The sequence below is a fragment of the Acomys minous genome (assembly GCF_964271855.1).
Source record: "Acomys minous genome assembly, chromosome: 16".
Taxonomy (NCBI): domain Eukaryota; kingdom Metazoa; phylum Chordata; class Mammalia; order Rodentia; family Muridae; genus Acomys; species Acomys minous.
Window position 1 is genome coordinate 11,127,226 of NC_140498.1, and position 17,113 is coordinate 11,144,338.

At 57.1% G+C, this 17,113-nt stretch overlaps 2 protein-coding genes across 6 annotated transcripts in view; one reads left to right on the forward strand and one right to left on the reverse strand.

Annotated features, from left to right (window-relative positions):
• Window positions 1-1,984, forward strand: part of FLII (FLII actin remodeling protein) — a 14,496-nt gene extending 12,512 nt beyond the window's left edge. For both annotated transcript variants that reach the window (XM_084763727.1, XM_084763728.1), the window contains exons 23-30: window positions 51-294; window positions 417-571; window positions 657-717; window positions 797-925; window positions 996-1,102; window positions 1,177-1,282; window positions 1,488-1,553; window positions 1,699-1,984. In XM_084763727.1, the coding sequence (XP_084619853.1) occupies window positions 51-294; window positions 417-571; window positions 657-717; window positions 797-925; window positions 996-1,102; window positions 1,177-1,282; window positions 1,488-1,553; window positions 1,699-1,833 (1,003 nt within the window). In that variant the 3' untranslated portion in view covers window positions 1,834-1,984. The remainder of the gene's footprint in view (window positions 1-50; window positions 295-416; window positions 572-656; window positions 718-796; window positions 926-995; window positions 1,103-1,176; window positions 1,283-1,487; window positions 1,554-1,698) is intronic.
• Window positions 1,951-16,892, reverse strand: LLGL1 (LLGL scribble cell polarity complex component 1). Of its 4 annotated transcripts, none has more exons than XM_084763732.1 (22): window positions 16,643-16,892; window positions 13,695-13,792; window positions 11,696-11,777; window positions 11,464-11,594; window positions 10,401-10,556; window positions 10,159-10,321; window positions 9,937-10,069; window positions 9,699-9,753; window positions 9,392-9,546; window positions 9,078-9,301; window positions 8,844-8,911; window positions 7,810-7,963; window positions 7,622-7,726; window positions 6,655-6,947; window positions 6,301-6,448; window positions 5,977-6,130; window positions 4,553-4,848; window positions 3,884-4,148; window positions 3,653-3,767; window positions 3,413-3,525; window positions 3,097-3,217; window positions 1,951-3,006 (listed from the first exon to the last, which is right to left on the reverse strand). In XM_084763732.1, the coding sequence occupies exons 1-22, from the start codon at window positions 16,721-16,723 to the stop codon at window positions 2,928-2,930; spliced, it is 3,189 nt and encodes a 1,062-aa protein (XP_084619858.1). In that variant the 5' UTR covers window positions 16,724-16,892; the 3' UTR covers window positions 1,951-2,927. The 4 variants fall into 4 exon arrangements, with proteins under 4 accessions (XP_084619858.1, XP_084619857.1, XP_084619855.1 ...); XM_084763731.1 differs by having other exon boundaries at window positions 3,097-3,220; XM_084763729.1 differs by having other exon boundaries at window positions 3,097-3,220; window positions 9,937-10,072.
• Between the last annotated feature and the right edge of the window lie 221 nt (window positions 16,893-17,113).

A 17,113-nucleotide genomic window follows, 5' to 3' on the forward strand; every position in this document is an offset into this window, starting at 1 on the left:
TCTTGTCCTTTCCCCTGTACGGCCCCTGCTCATTACTGTCCGAATTGCAGGTACTGGGTGCCTGTGGAGTATGAGGAGGAAGAGAAGACAGAAGACAAGGAGAAGAAGGCCTCGGCAGAGGGCGCAGAAGGGGAGGAAGCGGCAGCGGCTGAGGCGGAAGAGAAGCAGCCCGAGGAGGATTTTCAGTGCATCGTTTACTTCTGGCAGGGCCGGGAGGCCTCCAACATGGGCTGGCTCACCTTCACCTTCAGTCTGCAGAAAAAGTTCGAGAGCCTCTTCCCAGGCAAGCTGGAGGTGTGTCTCACCCAAGCCCTGGGCTGTGCCCCGTAGCCTATGGTTGGGATAATAGCAGGATTAAACCAGACCTGAAAGGCAGGCCAGGTCTCAGGAACTAGCCAGGCACCCCTCATCCCCAGGTAGTACGGATGACACAGCAGCAAGAGAACCCCAAGTTCCTGTCCCATTTCAAAAGAAAGTTCATCATCCACCGGGGCAAGAGGAAGGCAGCCCAGAGCGCCCTTCAGCCAAGTCTCTATCAGATCCGCACCAATGGCAGTGCCCTCTGCACCCGGTGAGTGCCTGGGCAGGGGAGGGAAGGGGAGAGGGCAGGATTCCGTGGGGGGGGGGGGTAACACTGTTGGCCTTCCTTCTCCCAGGTGCATCCAGATCAACACTGACTCCAGCCTTCTCAACTCTGAGTTTTGCTTTATCCTAAAGGTGAGGCGGGCAGGACAGCAGAGCAGGGTGGTGGGCCTGGACACTGGACCCTGACCCAAGCCCCCTGTGCGTGTCATAGGTTCCCTTTGAAAGTGAGGACAACCAAGGCATCGTGTATGCCTGGGTGGGCCGGGCATCAGACCCCGACGAAGCCAAGCTGGCAGAAGACATCCTCAACACCATGTTTGATGCCTCCTACAGCAAACAGGTGACTGAGGTGGGGGCAGGCAGAAAGGTGAGAGCAGATGAGGGCCCTGGCTGACCAGGCCTCCCCACAGGTCATCAACGAAGGCGAGGAGCCAGAGAACTTCTTCTGGGTAGGCATTGGTGCACAGAAACCCTATGACGACGACGCAGAATACATGAAGCACACGAGGCTCTTCAGGTGAGTGCCTGACCCCTCCTCTGGCTTTCGTCCGTCCTCCAGCCTTGCCCTTCACCTTGGCTGTTGCCCTTCAGGTGTTCCAACGAGAAAGGGTACTTCGCGGTGACTGAGAAATGCTCTGACTTTTGCCAAGATGACCTGGCAGATGATGACATCATGCTGCTAGACAATGGCCAAGAAGTGAGACATCCCCCACCTCAGACCTGCCTGTTGGGTTAGGAAGTTGTAGATGGGAGTAGTGGGGTGAGGGGAGCACCCGTCCCCCCAGTCACAGGCACAGCACTTGAGCATCATACACAAAGACCCCGGGTTCAACCTTTAGCAAAATACAAAATACCAAAAAGGCCAGCACACCCATGTGACCATTCCCTCCGGTGTTCCTCAGGTCTACATGTGGGTTGGGACACAGACCAGCCAAGTGGAGATCAAACTGAGTCTGAAAGCCTGCCAGGTAAGGAAGGGGGAGACTGAGGCCAGCCTGATGGTTTCAGGAACCACTTGCCCTCCATCATCCTGGACAGAAGTCTGGGAACGGGCACTGTGGTCAGTCCAGCGAGATTCAGAGGACTACCCAGGCCCACCGTTCTCCTTACCAGGTGTACATCCAGCACACACGCTCTAAGGAGGGTGAGCAGCCACGCCGTCTGCGCCTGGTCCGCAAAGGTAATGAGCAGCGGGCCTTCACCCGCTGCTTCCACGCCTGGAGCGCCTTCCGTCAGGCCCCAGCCTAGGCAGTACCTGTGACCGCAGACTCCAGCGAGGAAGAGGAGGCCTGCCAGCACCTTGCTTCAGCGCCCCACATCCTGCAAGTAGCACACAGTCCCAAGCCCCACCAGTGTGTCCACATGTAGTTTAAAAGATATTAAATGCTTTTATTTTCAATATTTAAAAAATCAGTACTTTTAATATTAAAACAGCTAGTTTTTTAAAAAAAGACAGAAAAGCCCAAGGTGGAGTCTACAGGGAAGCCATCCTCACGGCCCGCACACACTCACACACCCCTAACCAACTCCAGCCATGATGCCTGCAGTTTCCAGTCACATGAGCATACACACAGGCCAGGAGCCAGTACCAAAAAAACTGCTGTAGAAATGGCTGGCCAACGCAGTCCAGGAGTTAGAAAAATACTCTGCTTGAGAAAGGAAGGGTAGTATGGAGTGCAGTCTCCTAGCACATTCCCTCCAGCTAACCTTCAGGCTGGAGGTGTCTCAGAGCGCAGCATCAGTAAGACTGGATCCCACAGGTTAACAGGTGTGGAGACAATGTTAAGGGGCTAGGCAAGACCGACAGTGGGCTGGGGTCAGCAGATGGGGAGGCATACCAGTCTGCAGGGTGGACAGGCCCGTTCAGGACAGCCTGAGATGAACTTGCTGGGGGTCTAGGACAGTACCAAGTAGCAAGGTAAGGGGGGTATCTATGCCCAATGTAGGTACAGAGGCACTAGCTACCAAGGTCCAGAGAGCTCCAGGCTCCAGCTAGGCTGGGCCCATAGCAGGATACGGTACTTTACAGGCACATACAGTCAGTCCATGTGCTGGCTCAACAGGCATATCTGCCTCGGTGACTCTCCTATGACGTGGGCTCGGTGAACAGGGTGAGCCTCAACTCCTACGCCCACAGGACAGAGGTGGTCTTGTAAATGCCCAGGAGGACCTCAAGGCTGACAGGCCAGCCCCTTCGTAGCACTGATGACGGTGACTGTGGGTCTCTAAGCCTCTGGCAGCTAGTCTTCCTGGAGTGACAGCATTAGAGCCCTGCCAGGGTCCCCGCGGGAGCAAGGAATGGCAGCTGCTGTGTGGTAAGGCCTGGCTGCCCTCGCAGCACCTCATTTAATCAGAAGAGTGTAGGCTCGGGCCTCATCTGCTCCCAGGGTCCTCGGGTTCTTCTCAGAGTCCTCAGGAGAGCTGAGGAGGGGCAGTAATCAGAAGAGCTGCGGTGGCAAGACCCCGAGTTGCCCTGGGGATGGAGGCTTGGGAGAGAGCAGCTGGCCTCACCCCAGGAAATCCTTCACATATTCGGCTGTGACGTCTCCTGTCGTGTCCAGCGTGGTATCCCCACTCGTAGCTGAGTCAATGGACACAGGTGAGAGTGTGGTCTCGGGTGCTTCTGTGGTGTCTGCTGGAAGAAATGCTCCTCAGCGTCTACTATGCACCCAGAGACCCGGCCTAACAGCCCACTGCAGAACATGCATGCAGACACACAGGCACTGGCCACTTCCAGCCCTGGCCCAATGGCACCAAGCTTATGTCTTGACCCATCTCCCCCAAGTACCCTCAAAGCCAATGGCTGCCTGACCCTGAGCCTTCTCACCAGCTCGCTTGCTGTGGGCAGAGTTGGGGCTTCCTTCACAGCTCTCTGGGGCCAGAACGATATTCCGGGTCCCGTTAGCCTGGCTCAGCTTGGGTGACTCTTCAAGCCTTTGGCTAGAGAAACAGATGTGAGTGTAATGGGGACTATTGCAGGCACTACACCCCATCCCCCAACCAGAAACAGGCATTAACACCTGGGAGTGAAGATCCCAGGTGGATATGGGGCCCACTCCTCACCTACCTGGGCTGGGTGGCATTTCGGGGCCAGCTGATATCTAGGGAGCAGAGTGGTTCTGTGATATTGCGAGCACTCAGGGAGAAACGCTCGAATTCCGACGGAGAGATCAAGTAAAAGCCTGTGCGCAGGAGAGGAGGACCGTGTGAGGAAGAGATGCTGCCCCACCCTTGGCCAGCACGAGCCTGGGCTTTGTGCTGTACCCAGCAATTGTTCCCAGCCCCTGTCCTGGCTCACCCTGGCCATGGCGTGTGAAGACACAGGAAGCGATGCCACTGATGTCCTCCTTTCGGATACAGGCGTAATGTACCTGAGGCCTCAGGCCAGGCACAGAGAAGACATGAACATCGCCCAGGTTGGTGAGGCAGGCAAGGCAGGTCTCAGCATAGTCCTCGGAGATCACACTGGCGAATGTAGCCAGGGCTACCTTCCGCACACGACAGCCTTCGTGGGCAGTCAGCTTGAATTTGGTCTTAGCACTCACCTTGGGTAGTGTGAACACCTGGCGACAAACAGCCAGTGAGTTAGGCCCAGCCTTGTCCTAACCTCTGCAGACACCCAGCTAGGCCTGCAGGCCTCAGCCCAACTGTGCAACCAGTCACCCCCTTCTATCGACCCCTGCCCGTGCCAGATTAACTAGACAGTCGTGTGTTCTATGCCTGGTACTGTAAGGATTCAAGGAGTTCCCATGGGAGTCCTGGAGAAGGCGTTAAGGTAGAAAGCCTCAGGGGAACCTGGTAGGTCTAGCGTGCACCCAGACTCTTGAGGGGCTGCCACTGGCTGAAGGCTCTTTGGTGGAGTGTGAGGGATTTAGGTCTCAGCAGGTAGGGAAAATGGGCAGAACAGGGGTTCTAAAAGGTCCAAGATGGGGGCCTAGATGGATCTGCACCATCCATCGATGCTCACCTTGAACTGTTCCTCAGATGCAATAAGCACAGCATGCCCACCCTGCATGTCAGGTGCCTGAGCCAGGTCCCGGGAAGCCTCATAGGGCTCAGGCAGTGGACGGCCACGCCCATCCAACACAGCGATGGCCACCACAGGTGCCCGGTGCATCAGCTGGACCTCCTTGCCCAGCACAGCCTCCACTGCCTGCTCAGGCCGCTTTTCACCACCTGCTGTGGCTGCTGGAACCTCCAGTGCATAGGCAAATACAGAGCCCGAGTTGGTGCCTGCCCACATAGTGGGCCCGTGGTGGGTCGCTGTGGGGGGCAAGCAAAGTGAGGGGGGCTTCCTGATGAACCCCATTCCTCACAGACCAGCCTCTCACCTGTACCTTCATTTCCCAACTGCTTGTAGGGAGCGGTGCTCCCTCCTTTCTCACACCTGCTATGTGGCCTCAACCCACTGGTCTCAGAACCCAGAGGCACAAGCCACCCCGAGGACACCTTCAAGATGAGTGTCAGGGCCACAGACTAGTCCCTGATACTACCAACCCATAACTACACCCTCAACTGATTCCAGCAAGGCTGGCCATGGTAGCACTCTTTTAATCCCAGTACTCAGGAGGCAGAGACTGATCTCTGTGAGTAGAGTCCAGCCTGATCTACATAGCAAGTTTCAGGCAGCGAGAACTACATGGTGAGGCCCTGTCTACTGGCCTATCTTTGCTCTCTAAAGTGTGGACAGGGTATACGATGGTAGCAGATACCTGGGGTAGCGGCTGAGGTATGTGGCTGACTGCACACTATTTTCTTTTTTCTTTTTTTTTTTTTTGGTTTTCCGAGACAGGGTTTCTCTGTGCAGCCTTGGCTGTCCTGGGCTAGCTTTGTAGACCAGGCTGGCCTCGAACTCACAGCGATCCGCCTGCCTCTGCCTCCCAAGTGCTGGGATTAAAGGCGTGCGCCACCACGCCCGGCTTGCACACCATTTTCTGTGTTTCAAACTACCAAAGAGCCACTAGCCTGAAATCCCAGCACTTGGTGAGACCAAGGCAGGATCTCTGTGACTTCAAGGCCAGCCTGGTGCCTAGTCTACAAAGCAAGTCCAGGACAACCAAGGCTACACAGAGAAACCGTCTCGACTCAGAAACCAAAAAAACAAAAGAGCCACTAACATACCCAAGGCACAGAGAGGACTTTCTACCACAGAGTCGATGCCAAGTCCCTGAATGAATGGGCAGGACCAGGGCCTGGGTGAGCCACCCTGTCCACCTCATCACGGCTCCTTTGCTGCTTATACAACCCACTCAACAAACCCCCAAAATACGTCCCATGGGAAGCCATCCAGGTGGCCAAGGAGTCCCACAGTGTAGCTCGTAACGCCACCTCCCCCACCAGCACACAGAGGCCATCTAACCTCGCCAGCCCCTGGCCCTCCCCTGGCCTCACCATCTCGAAGGAATGTGTCAGCAAAGTAGAGGCAGCGTACAACGCCAGAAAGGGAGTCGTCAGCAGATCGAGGCTCGATGCGACGCTGCACAGGTGTCATCTCCACGTCGTGTGGGCAGGTCTGCTCTGCCAGCTGTGCGTTGGCCTCCTGCAACTGGACGAGCCAGAGGGCCTCAGATGTGCTCTAAGAGCCCTTTGTGCCCAGTACCCAGGAGGCATCGCCATCCCTGCACCTGCTCCCCGGCTCACGACGGGAGCACGGCAACTGAACAAACCTGAGGCCTCTGGGCCAGGGCATGGACATGGCAGCCAGGCCCAGCTCACCTTGCTACTGGCAGGAGTAGACCGTTTCTTGCCAGAGACACGGCTCTTACGGATACGCCGGAATGACTGTCGCAGTGACTTCTTGAGGGACTTGACCCGTGACAGTGGCCCCTCCATGGCCAAAGAGTCATTGGGGTGAAGGGTACACCTGGGGATGACAGGGCCAGCTGTGCTATGGAGCTACTAGATATCAGAGGCCAGGTCATCGAGCCAGAGCGGCCTGGTTCTGCTCTGAGAGTTCTCGCAGGATGAGAGGTCATAAGGGGCATTTCCAATCAGCCTGCCTCTGCCACACCAACCTCTGAAAGGAAACTGAATCCCAGACTGTCTTCAGGGTTTTGGCTGCCGCATTACCTGGCCAGCACAGGGCTCTTGCGCTGATAGTCAAAAAGGCCAAAGCCATGACTGGTCCCAAAGGCCACGAGGCTCCACTCAGCGTGGAGGGTGACGGCGGTGACGGCAGCGGGCGGCAGACACTGCACCAGCATGCGGGGCTGGAATCCGGCAGGCCACGGCAGCAGCCCCGTGTGTGGGCTCAGCCGCTCGTGGCCCTTCCACGTGAAGCCCTCACGATCCTGAAGGAGATCCACACTGGCCACGCTGACGGCCTGCTCTGCCGGCACGTCACTGAGCTCCAGCACCAGCACCTGCAGCCCAACAGGAAGCGGACTCAGCAGAAGAAAGGCATGCTGGACCCTATCCAGACACTGCCAGAGTGGGCCCATAATGTCTTCATTCACCCACCAGCAAGTAGCCTTTGAATACCTACTATATGCCAAAGGCTGCATTGAGCACCAAGAAACCGTGGTGCCCTAATAACGGGCTGGCCCCTGCCCTCCTGGAGCCCTTGACTCTTTCCTGAGTCAAGCAAACACTAAACACCGTGTACACGGTCAGGCGCTAAATGCAGTCAGTGACTGAGACCCTCCTCGCCCAGCCTCAGGTCTCTGTGGATCCCCTACCCTTCCTCAAGTGACAGCACCTCCCACTCTCCATTGGTCCTCACCCTGCCAACCATACCCAGTGCTTCATTTTCACTGTTTATTTGTTTGTTTGTTTGTTTTGGTTTTTCAAGACAGGGTTTCTCTGTGTAGCCTTGGCTGTCCTGGACTCACTTTGTAGACCAGGCTGGCCTCGAACTCACAGCGATCTGCCTGCCTCTGCCTCCCGAATGCTGGGATTAAAGGCGTGCGCCACCACACCTGGCTTTCCTTTCCCACTCTGACCTACCACCTGTCTTGGTTCCATTTCACCACACCCTCCAGGGCCACCTCCTGCAGAAAGCCTCCCCCGTAGCCACACCTGGGGACACCAACCATACCTGGCCTGCAGTGCCAGCCACCACCATCTGGGCTGTGTACTTGCAAAGTGCAACCTTCTGTATCCCCAGCCGTGGATCATCACTGTAGGGATCAAAGCAGCCCACCTGGAGGGGACAAGATGCAATGCTGCTGCTGTGCGGAACTTAAGTTCAAAGGCCAGGCCTGAGGGGAGGGAAGGGGGAGGCACCTTTCGGAAGGGCGGCCAGTCATCCTCCACGGCCTGGGCCAGGCTGTCAGCATGCTCACAATCCGTCTGGAAGAGGCCAGCTGTGCTCAGTTTGTAGAGTGGCCTTAGCGCCACACCAGAAGCATCCCAGAACCGCACAGTGCCATCCTCATGGCTGTGGAGAGGCTGAGTGTCAGATCCACACCTTCTAGATTATTCCTCCAGTGGCCACTATAGGTGCTACTGCATATGCCAAGCACTAGCTGGAGCCACTGTGCAGGAAGTGGGTACTCAGTGCCCACTGCATGCCAGGCTATACACATATCTCACGGCCCAAGCACTCTCTGAACGGGTTGGAGGGAGAAGGGATGACCACCTTGACAACTAGGAGATGGCAGAGGGGACAAAGGGCACTCAGAAGTCACAGCATATGCCATGAACCCAAGAAGGGCAAAAGGCCCAAGAAGGCAGTAGGAAGGCTGGGCGGCAAAAGCGGGGGAAGCAGGGCGTCGGGGGGAGAAGAGTAGACAAAACTAGGGTGCAATCTTGGGACACAGCTGTCTCAAGACAGAGAGACTCCCAGGTAGCTGAGAAGGATCTAGAGTGAGGTGGTTCAGGCTCTCCAGCATCCCTGAGGCCGTAATAAGCTCTCCACAGGAAAAGGCAAGTTGCCTAGAGAGGCCTGAGGGTCCCAAGACAGGCAGGAGGGAGGGGCAAGGCTGTTAGTAAGGCCTGAGTCACCAGCGCCTAGACCTAGCCTGGCTTTCCAGCACCTGACTGGAGGAGTCAGCGGAGGCCAACCCAGATTTTCCAGTCTATGACAGGCAAGCCAAGTGGGTGGAGCCTGGGCCGGGCTGGAACTCAGTCCAAGGCCAAGAGGAAGTGCAGGGCAGGGCTTTGAGCCAGAACGTAGGGAGGTTTCCTTACAGGAGCAACCCGACTTTGCTAGACTAAGCCTGAGTCACCGAGCACTTTAGCACCCAAAGAATCTGGGGCATCCAAGAAGCAAATAAGGCCTCACAGGGCCCTGTCTATAGCCCACACCCCACACCTACCCGGTCAGGAGCAGCCCACGCTGAGAGGGTTCCTGAGCCAAGTTCCGGCCCCCAGTAATGGGCCAGCTCTACGAAAGACAACAAAGATGAGCGCTTGAAGCTAGGATGACGCTCTCCCTCATCTGGTCAGACGCCCACCATGTTCCCATCTCCAGTCTGGGCTGGACGCTACCCTCCACCAGCAACAGCCCCCACCTGACCAGCCCTCCTGGGTCACAGGACAGCCACACTCACCAAGGCACTGGAGGCAGGCTGTGGGCTCTGCTGCTCACCCGCACTTACGATGCGGGCCCACAGCTTGCTGGGGACATTGGCAACATGGGCAGAGCAAGTGATGGCTGATGAATGCAGTGGGGCCAGGTAAGGGGCAGGCACAGCTGGCCAGCCTGGTGTCTGCAGGTCCAGCACCACCAGCTCCTCCTCCAAAAGCACAGCTAGGGCCTGGGGGTTGTCAAACTCTGTGGAATTGGGCGAGTGAGTGAGTGAGTGACTGAGCTCAGCTTCCAGCCACACTGGGCCCGCTGGGGTGCGGGAGTTGGGGTACGCACCATCCTCAGGCTGTGTGCTGTGCACTGTGAAGAAGTCAATGACACGGGAGGTGAAGTCCAGGGTCACCAGTGTCTCTGCTCGCAGGATACTCACACAGTGGCGGTCACCGTAGCTGGCACGAGGCATCCCGCCACTGAAGATGATGAAGTGGTCTCTGCAAGGGAGGGATGCCACGTGAACCAGGAGCCCCTGGAGAACTGGGCACACGCTGGATAACCCAGTAAGGGCTTCACCCCTCTACACCCAGAGCCTAATCCTCTAGTCCCCAGCCAGACAAGCCCCTCCCACACTGCCCCCTCTACCTACCCTGACTCACAGCTCCGCCACAGAATCTTGTTGATGGCCTTGCAGGGGAAAGGGCCTGGGGGTGGGGAGAGTGTCAGACCTCCCAATTCCTCATCCATGTGCCTCTCCCCAAGGTATGGCCCATGCCCAGCAAATACCCCCCCGGAGTCTCCTTCTATAGATTTGGCTAGGCAGTACCCTCATCAAAGCCAGACAGCCCTCCGGTCCCACCCTCGGCTCAAGCCTCCCCAGTGCTCACCATAGGGTGTGGTCACTACAGTGGGCTGCAGCGTTGGGGGGCTGCCAGTGTCTGTGGGCCAGATGGCATAGCTGCCATCACTGTGTGAGCTGATAACGGTGCTGCCACCACGCCCCCAACACAGGCTCTCCAGCTGCTACGGACGAGGATAGGATGGCATGGTGAGCCAGCAGGTGTGTACAAGGGCCTGGAGGGAGGGGTTCACAGGCCTCGCTTGCTTACCTGGTTGCCCAGGAAGATACGATCCACACACTGTGTGGCCTGGCTCCAGATGACCAGTAAGCCCCGACTGTAGCCTATGAGGACCTTGGTGGGGTCCTGCAGATGTCCCTGGAGCGACTCCACAGGGCCCAAGGCCTTCCCACAGCGGTAATCATCTGGCACGCTGCAGAGAGTGCCCCAGAGTCAGGAGAACTCCCCAGGAACGGGAAGGTCCCCCTGCCTGCTGCTCACCTGCCGCTCACCTGCGCAGAACCTCATCTGGGCTGAGAGTCTGCCCCTCAAGCAGTGTCAGGGTGGCAACATCCAGGAAGAAAATGCTGCCACTCTCGGTTCCCAGGGCCGCTGTGTTGCCAGCTACCAGCAGGACCACAGTGACACGGGTCAGACTGGCAGGGGCACTGCAGGAAAGAGGGAAAGCAAGTAAAGTGAGCCCATCCCCCTGCTGGGGAAGGCGGATGGGCTGGACCCTCTCTCTGGGCTCTTGTGTAGTTGCAGGGCCTATTCACAGCACAGGCGACACCCTGGGAAGGCAATATGCAGTGTAATTAACCCACTCAATTATCCCTCAGCCTGCCAGCAAAGAAAGGGACCAAAAAAAAAAAAATCTTCCCCAGGTCTCAAAGGACTCACAGCTCCTCTTACTACTGGGCCACTCTCAAGCAGATAGAACACTGCCCCAGCCAGGGTACCCAGGGGCCCCTCCAGTCCCTGCCTACAGTGAAGGGGACAGCCCAGGGACTAACCTGTGCTCAAGGACTAGCCCATCCCAGCCATCTCCAGCAGGCCTGAGGGCCAGGTCATTTACCTGGGAAGCCTGGCCTGCTGTGCACCTCACCGAGTGTACCCTGGAGAACCCTCCCAACTACCAACGGTGGCCTGGCCTATCCAAACTCAAGGAACCAGCAGGAAGGCCAGGCATGGGAGCACACACCTGTAGCCCCACACTTGAGAGACTGAGGCTGGAGACCAAAACTAGCCTGAGACTCTGCTCATGTCACCTTGGCACAGAACTGTCCCAAATGCCTAGAGAGTACAATGCCAGCCTGCAAGGCTAAGGAGTTGGATGTATAACATATTTTATTCACTGGGACCCCAAAACTGAAAGCTCCCACAGTGGGAAGCACAGACCCCGCCTACTAGCCTGAGACTCAGCTAGTCACACCTCAACCTTCACTTCAAAGGGTACCGCTGCGAAGCAAGGCCCTACCCAGGCAGGCTTCCACACCCCACCCTCAGCGGGCTCAGCGGCTCGGCTCTCTCTATCACCCCTACCCGGTGGCTAGCCCCAACCTAGTCTTCCAGTACCTGGCACTGTCAAAAGTGGGCCGGCTGGGTGGCTGGAAGCTGAGCCCTTCCTTCAGGTGGGCACAGCCACTGTGATGGACGATTTCCCACAGATGCAAGCTGCTATCATCTAGCAGTGTCAAGAGGCGGCCCTGAGTGGGGGAAGCAGAGACCAAAGTGGGGATAACCTGGAGGGGAGGAGGACATAGGGACGGGGACCACCCAGTGCTGGTAAAGGAGGGCAGATGTTCACCTGACCAGGCAGGAAGTGCATCTGGGTGACGGTGGCTGTGTCCCGATGCAGGCCTGTGAATTCCACGCCAGGTGCACCATAGCTGAGGTGACTTGTCAAGGACAAACGCCCGCAGGGGTTCTGACAGGCCTCTCCCAAGACCCTGCCCATCCAGGAGTCCGGCGGTCTCCTGATGAGCCCCCTTCATGAAGCAACGCTGCTCCTGCGCGTCCCCAAGGTGCCCAGACTCCTCACGGCCCCCCGAAGTAGCGTGCTGCTGTAGGTCTCTCAAGCCCTCATCTGTACAGCAAGCTAACGACTCAAACTCAGAAAGCCGGTGTGGATGGAGTAAGAATAAACACCTGCTCAGCACTGTGGCTCCAGCGTGGTACACGCGGGGCTTCGGATGCACCTGCATGGACCAAGCGCCTTGCAGTAGAGGCTAAACAGGCCCAGGCAGAACAGAGCAGCACCGGATCAAACAACCCCAACTGAGGGCTAGAACCCCAACCTCCTCCAGAGCAAGCAGCCAGCAGCTTCCACTGCCCATCTTACAGATGAACACGCACGCTACAAGACTGGTCACCTGCTTGAGCAAGTGCCCTGAGACGCAGGAACCCCAGGTGGCCAGCGAAGCCTGAAGGGGCCCAAGAGAACTAAAGATGGGTCAGGGATGTTGTCCCAGGGACAGGGCAGGGGCGGTTGCCTGGGTACTGAGCTGGGACTCCCTGCAGTCCTGGCAAGGACAACAAAGAGAGGGCAGGGGCAGCTGGCGGGAGGCAAGGTCTCCCAGGAGATGAGCCTGCCCTGCAGGGGGAAGGGAGGCTTAGAGACCAAGGCTGGCACTTTCCAGCCTCAGTTTCCCAACCCTGGGGCGGGCTCAAGGCTGTAGGAATTTAAAGGAAAGAGGGACAAGAAAGGCCTCCTCATCTGTACTAAGCATGAGGAGCCAGTTTCCACAAGGACAGCACTAAGCACCTGGCAGTGAAGACTGTGGCCCACTCTGATGTGGACACCTCTAACACAGTACAGGGCCTTGAGCCGTGCACCGTGGCGCACGCCTTTAATCCCAGCACTCGGGAGGCAGAGGCAGGCAGCTCGCTGCCAGTTCCAAGCCAGCCTGGTCTACAAAGTGCGTCTAGGACAGCCAAGGCTACACAGAGAAACCCTGTCTTGAAAAACCAAAACCCAAAACAAAACAGTACAAGGCCTCAGAAGTGGACTGGCAGCACAGCACCCACAGGGCTTGCCATGGAAAGTAGGGTGGAAGCTACTCAGTGTCCCACCACAGAGGGAAGGACATGCTCATCCATCCAGGCACACTCCCTAACACGGGACACCAGCTCAGAAGCAATGGGCCGGATTCCCACCCCGACCTAGTCCTCCTAGCTCTGTCTGGGTGAGTGAGGTGAGAGATATAAGCACTTTTACCAAGCTCAGTTTTCCTGAAGGCAGGTTAGGGTGGTATTTCCGGGGTAAGGAGACACTCACTCGGCAGCCTGCTGCCCCACCCCCTCCCGGGAGGGCAGGAAAATGCCTGCTTTGTACAGCCCATTGGGTCTATTGTACAGCATCAGGGTCCAAATAGAGGCAGTGTCACACTCACCATGCTGAGCCTGGCACTGCCCTCGTCCCCTGGGTTGAACACATGGATCTTCATATTTCTGTGTGTATGTGTCTGTGTGTCCACACAGGCTCACCGCCCTCTCACCAGGGCCCATAGGCTAACCCTAACTGCCCCAGTCACAGTTTGCCAAGGTGACGGCAGGGTCACCTAAGAATTGGCAGGCTGAAAGACTGCAAGGCACAGCTGTGGTCACTGCTACCTGACGTTCTCTGCAATCACCCACCTCCCAACAAAAAGACGGTATCATTTCTGAAAGGAGTCATGGGCAAGCAGGCACAGCCACCCTCTTCAGTGGCTCCAACACACTCAGCCATCTCCATGAAGCACCTGGCACGCTAGGACCCCAGCATGAAGGTCCTCACAATCCCCGAGTGCCATGACTGCAAAGGATACATCTTAACAGCCCCAGACCTGGTGCCGATAGCCATGATGCGAAGCTCGGGGTCGAAGGCCAAGGCACTGGGCTGGTTGGGGAAGCCATGCTCCACGGTCTGTGAGGAAAGAGAGGGCTACATGGGCAACACACCCTGGGACTTCTGTTTCTGCTTGGCCTAGAAGGTGCTGCCTACCTCCCCACGTGGAAAGAGCCAGAGAGCAATCAGAAGCGGGGCTAGCCTGGGCACTGTCAGTGATGATGTGCCCTACCCGCTTTTCTGCTCTCTGTGAAGCAAGCACAGCACCCTTGCCTCACGCTGGTGTGGCCGTGCTTCCTCCCACTGGCCCACCCATCAAGGACCAAGTGTGGTAGGGACATGAATACCCTCCAGAGATGTCAAATGTAGACTGGTAGCACACGGCTGTAATCTTAGCATCTGGAAGGCTGAGGCAGGAGGATTCTGAGCTAGAGAATAGCATGGGCCTCACAGTGCGATGCTGTCTCAGAAATAATAAAAACATAAGTAAAAGAGGCCATCCCTGTGGGGACAGCTCTCTGGATAGGTGGTGTGGCAGTAACTATGCACTCCATCCAGCCTGCTTACACTTTGCAGTGACAGTGAACCCATCGAAGAAAGCAAGGCCACCAACCCCTCCCCGTCCCTGAGCTGGTAAGGGAATTCCCTCTCCCATACATAGTACTGCCATACCCTGTCTGGACCTGACCCCTCCAGTTAGCCCCAGGCTTGCAGTCCAGCATCCAGGAGACACTAGGACAAGACAGCAAGGCAAGTCCCCACGGTCCTGAGTGGGCACCATCAGGCTCATCTTATGGAAGAGAAGGCTAAATCCCTTATTTAGTGCCTGTCCTTTGCACCTCAAATCCAATCAATTCCTGAGCTTTTACTGTCTTAGCTTTAAGACACACAGGAGTTGGCCTTCGCACACCCTGCTCCAGGCCCACCCAATGCCTGCCTGGACCAGCGCTCACTCAAGAGGCGGCTACCTATGGAAAACCAGCCAGCCCTCCCTACCTCCTCCACGTGGGGCCCTCCTGGAGATTTCTGCTGATCCACGGCCAAAGCCGAGTCCTCACTACATGATTCCTCTCTGGGCATCTCCATTCGCCCGACCCCCGACCCCCCCTACCCCAAAGCCCTTTGCTCTTTTGCTAGGCAGCATCTCCTGTACTCCTTCTGCCCCCTCCCCCACCACACCGGCAACTCTACAAGGCCTCCCTAACAGGTCCTGTCTACATCATCGTCGCAGTGCACACTCCCACACACTCATCACACACACCACGGTTTATCATTAGCACTAGCCAATCCTGTGAACTACCATATACTGCACTTCTCTGTGTTGGCTTTTTGTCCTGGTCCTTTGCCCAATGAATAAGCCATCCCTTCAATGAAGAGCTGTCTCCTTTGGATTCTACTGTGTCCCTAGCACCGAGGAGGCAGGGATCCAGACTAAATTAGCATTGGATGCACATCGGACAGGCAACTTACAGTCTGAGCTGAATTTGAACCCAACAGGCAGAGTCAAAAAAAAAAAAAACAAAACAAAAACGGGTGTTCACCCTGGACCACAAGCCCAAGCTCAAGAATCTGAGGCCTCTTCCCTAGAGATCTAACAGCTCTTTTTCCCCAAGATGACCTAGCTAGCTCGCATCACTGTTGTCCCACTCACATCAGGTCTCAGCCTCAACTGTTGCCACTATAGCACCAGCCAAGGGGAGGCGACCCGCAGCCCGGCATCACCACATCTGTGCAGGTCCTCACTACAGACCCCCACTCACTGGCTGAGACTCATTTTTCTTCTTGTTTCATGGGGCTCATCCTCATGGCCACACCAGCAAATGCAGAGGCTCACATCTGAGGAGCCTCTCCTCACAGGTCTCGCTGGCAGGTTCTTAGTCACAGAGTCGGTGAACTCTGACAGCACCATCAGTGCTGGCCCGGGACCTCAACAGGATGAAATGAGCCATGGCAGGACCTCCCCTCAAACATGGCTCCTAAGAGAAGTTCAGGGTCCCTAAGTTCTGTTTAGGAGGGTAGCAGCTGCCCCAAAACTCCGGGCCCATATTTGACTGTCATCACACAGCAAGGCAAGAAAGAAAAGCAGCCCACTCCGGATTGAATCTCAATTCTTTTCATGTGTGTAATAGAAATGAGAAATCCAATCCTTAATGACAGAGTGCACACACTGAGTGCACATCCAACCCAATCCGAGCCCCATCACTACGAATCAGAGGTAGCCTTGCAAGGCTCTATATTGGTCAGTGCTGGGGAGGTGGAGGCTGAGGCCCTTCCAGGGGTCTCTTTTTCCCCCTTACAGTCTCTCCAACTTTAGTAAGATCCGGCCGCCTGGCCTAGTTACAAGGAGATGCAGAATCTACAAGGAGGAAACTGGTCTCATATCATGGCGGGGGAAACTGAGGCACCACGGTTTGAATTTGTAGTTGGGCACACAGACCCGCACATCCCCTAGACTAGAGACCCCAAAGCAGTGCAGAGCCTCGGGAGAAGGGTGGAAACTCGGCGCTGGGATTTCCCAGCCCCACCCCCCCAACCCCCACTTCTCCCACTCTCGCCCGCCTAGGAGTTAACGAAAAACAAAACCTGGCCTTGGGTGCCTGCCCCTCGGCCGAGGCGGGCCACACACCAAAAGAAAAAGAAAAAGAAAAAAAGAAGAAGAAAGAAAGAAGAAAGGCAAGAAGAAGAAAGAAAGAAAGAAAAAAAAGAGAGGCCAAGAGTGAAAGGCAGATAGGTAGGGGGACTCCACTGAGCCCAAGGGACACCCCAGAGACACATCAGGGGTTCAGATCAGGAGCCGAGAAACAAGAGGAGCCAGAAAGCGCCCGGCGCGGCGCAGGGCACAGCCTGAGACCCCAACCAGGCACACCGGAGCAGCGCGGAGCTTGCAGGGCAGAGGCGGCCCGGCGTGGCCCGCCCCGGCCGCCGCACCTTGTGGAAGGCGAAGAGCTCCTGCTTGAGCTTCTCGCGCTGCGGGTCGGCACCCTGCCGCCGGAACCGAAACTTCATCATCTTGTGCCCGCCGCCGCCACCGCCGCCGCGGGATGCGCCCGGCCCCGCCGGTCCTGAGGCGCGGGGCGGGGCCTTCACGGAGGCGCGGGACGCCACGGACGCCCGCCCGACCCACGACGTGAGCGTGCCCGCCGTGCCGTGCCGCCCCTTGCACGCCAGACAATGGGCGAGGACCGGGCCCCCGGGCTCGCCGGGCTCGCCAGGGGGCCCCAGTCACGCATGTGCAGTGGTGCGGGGCCTGCTGGGACTTGTAGTCCGAAGGTGGGTCTCCACTCCAGGAAGCTTGGAGAAGGTTGTTTTCCACTCAAGATTGAGCTACACGAACATGTTCACAATGCGAGGGACAATTCCCTAGTCCCTACAGGCCCCACTTTCGCCATCTTTGCCGAG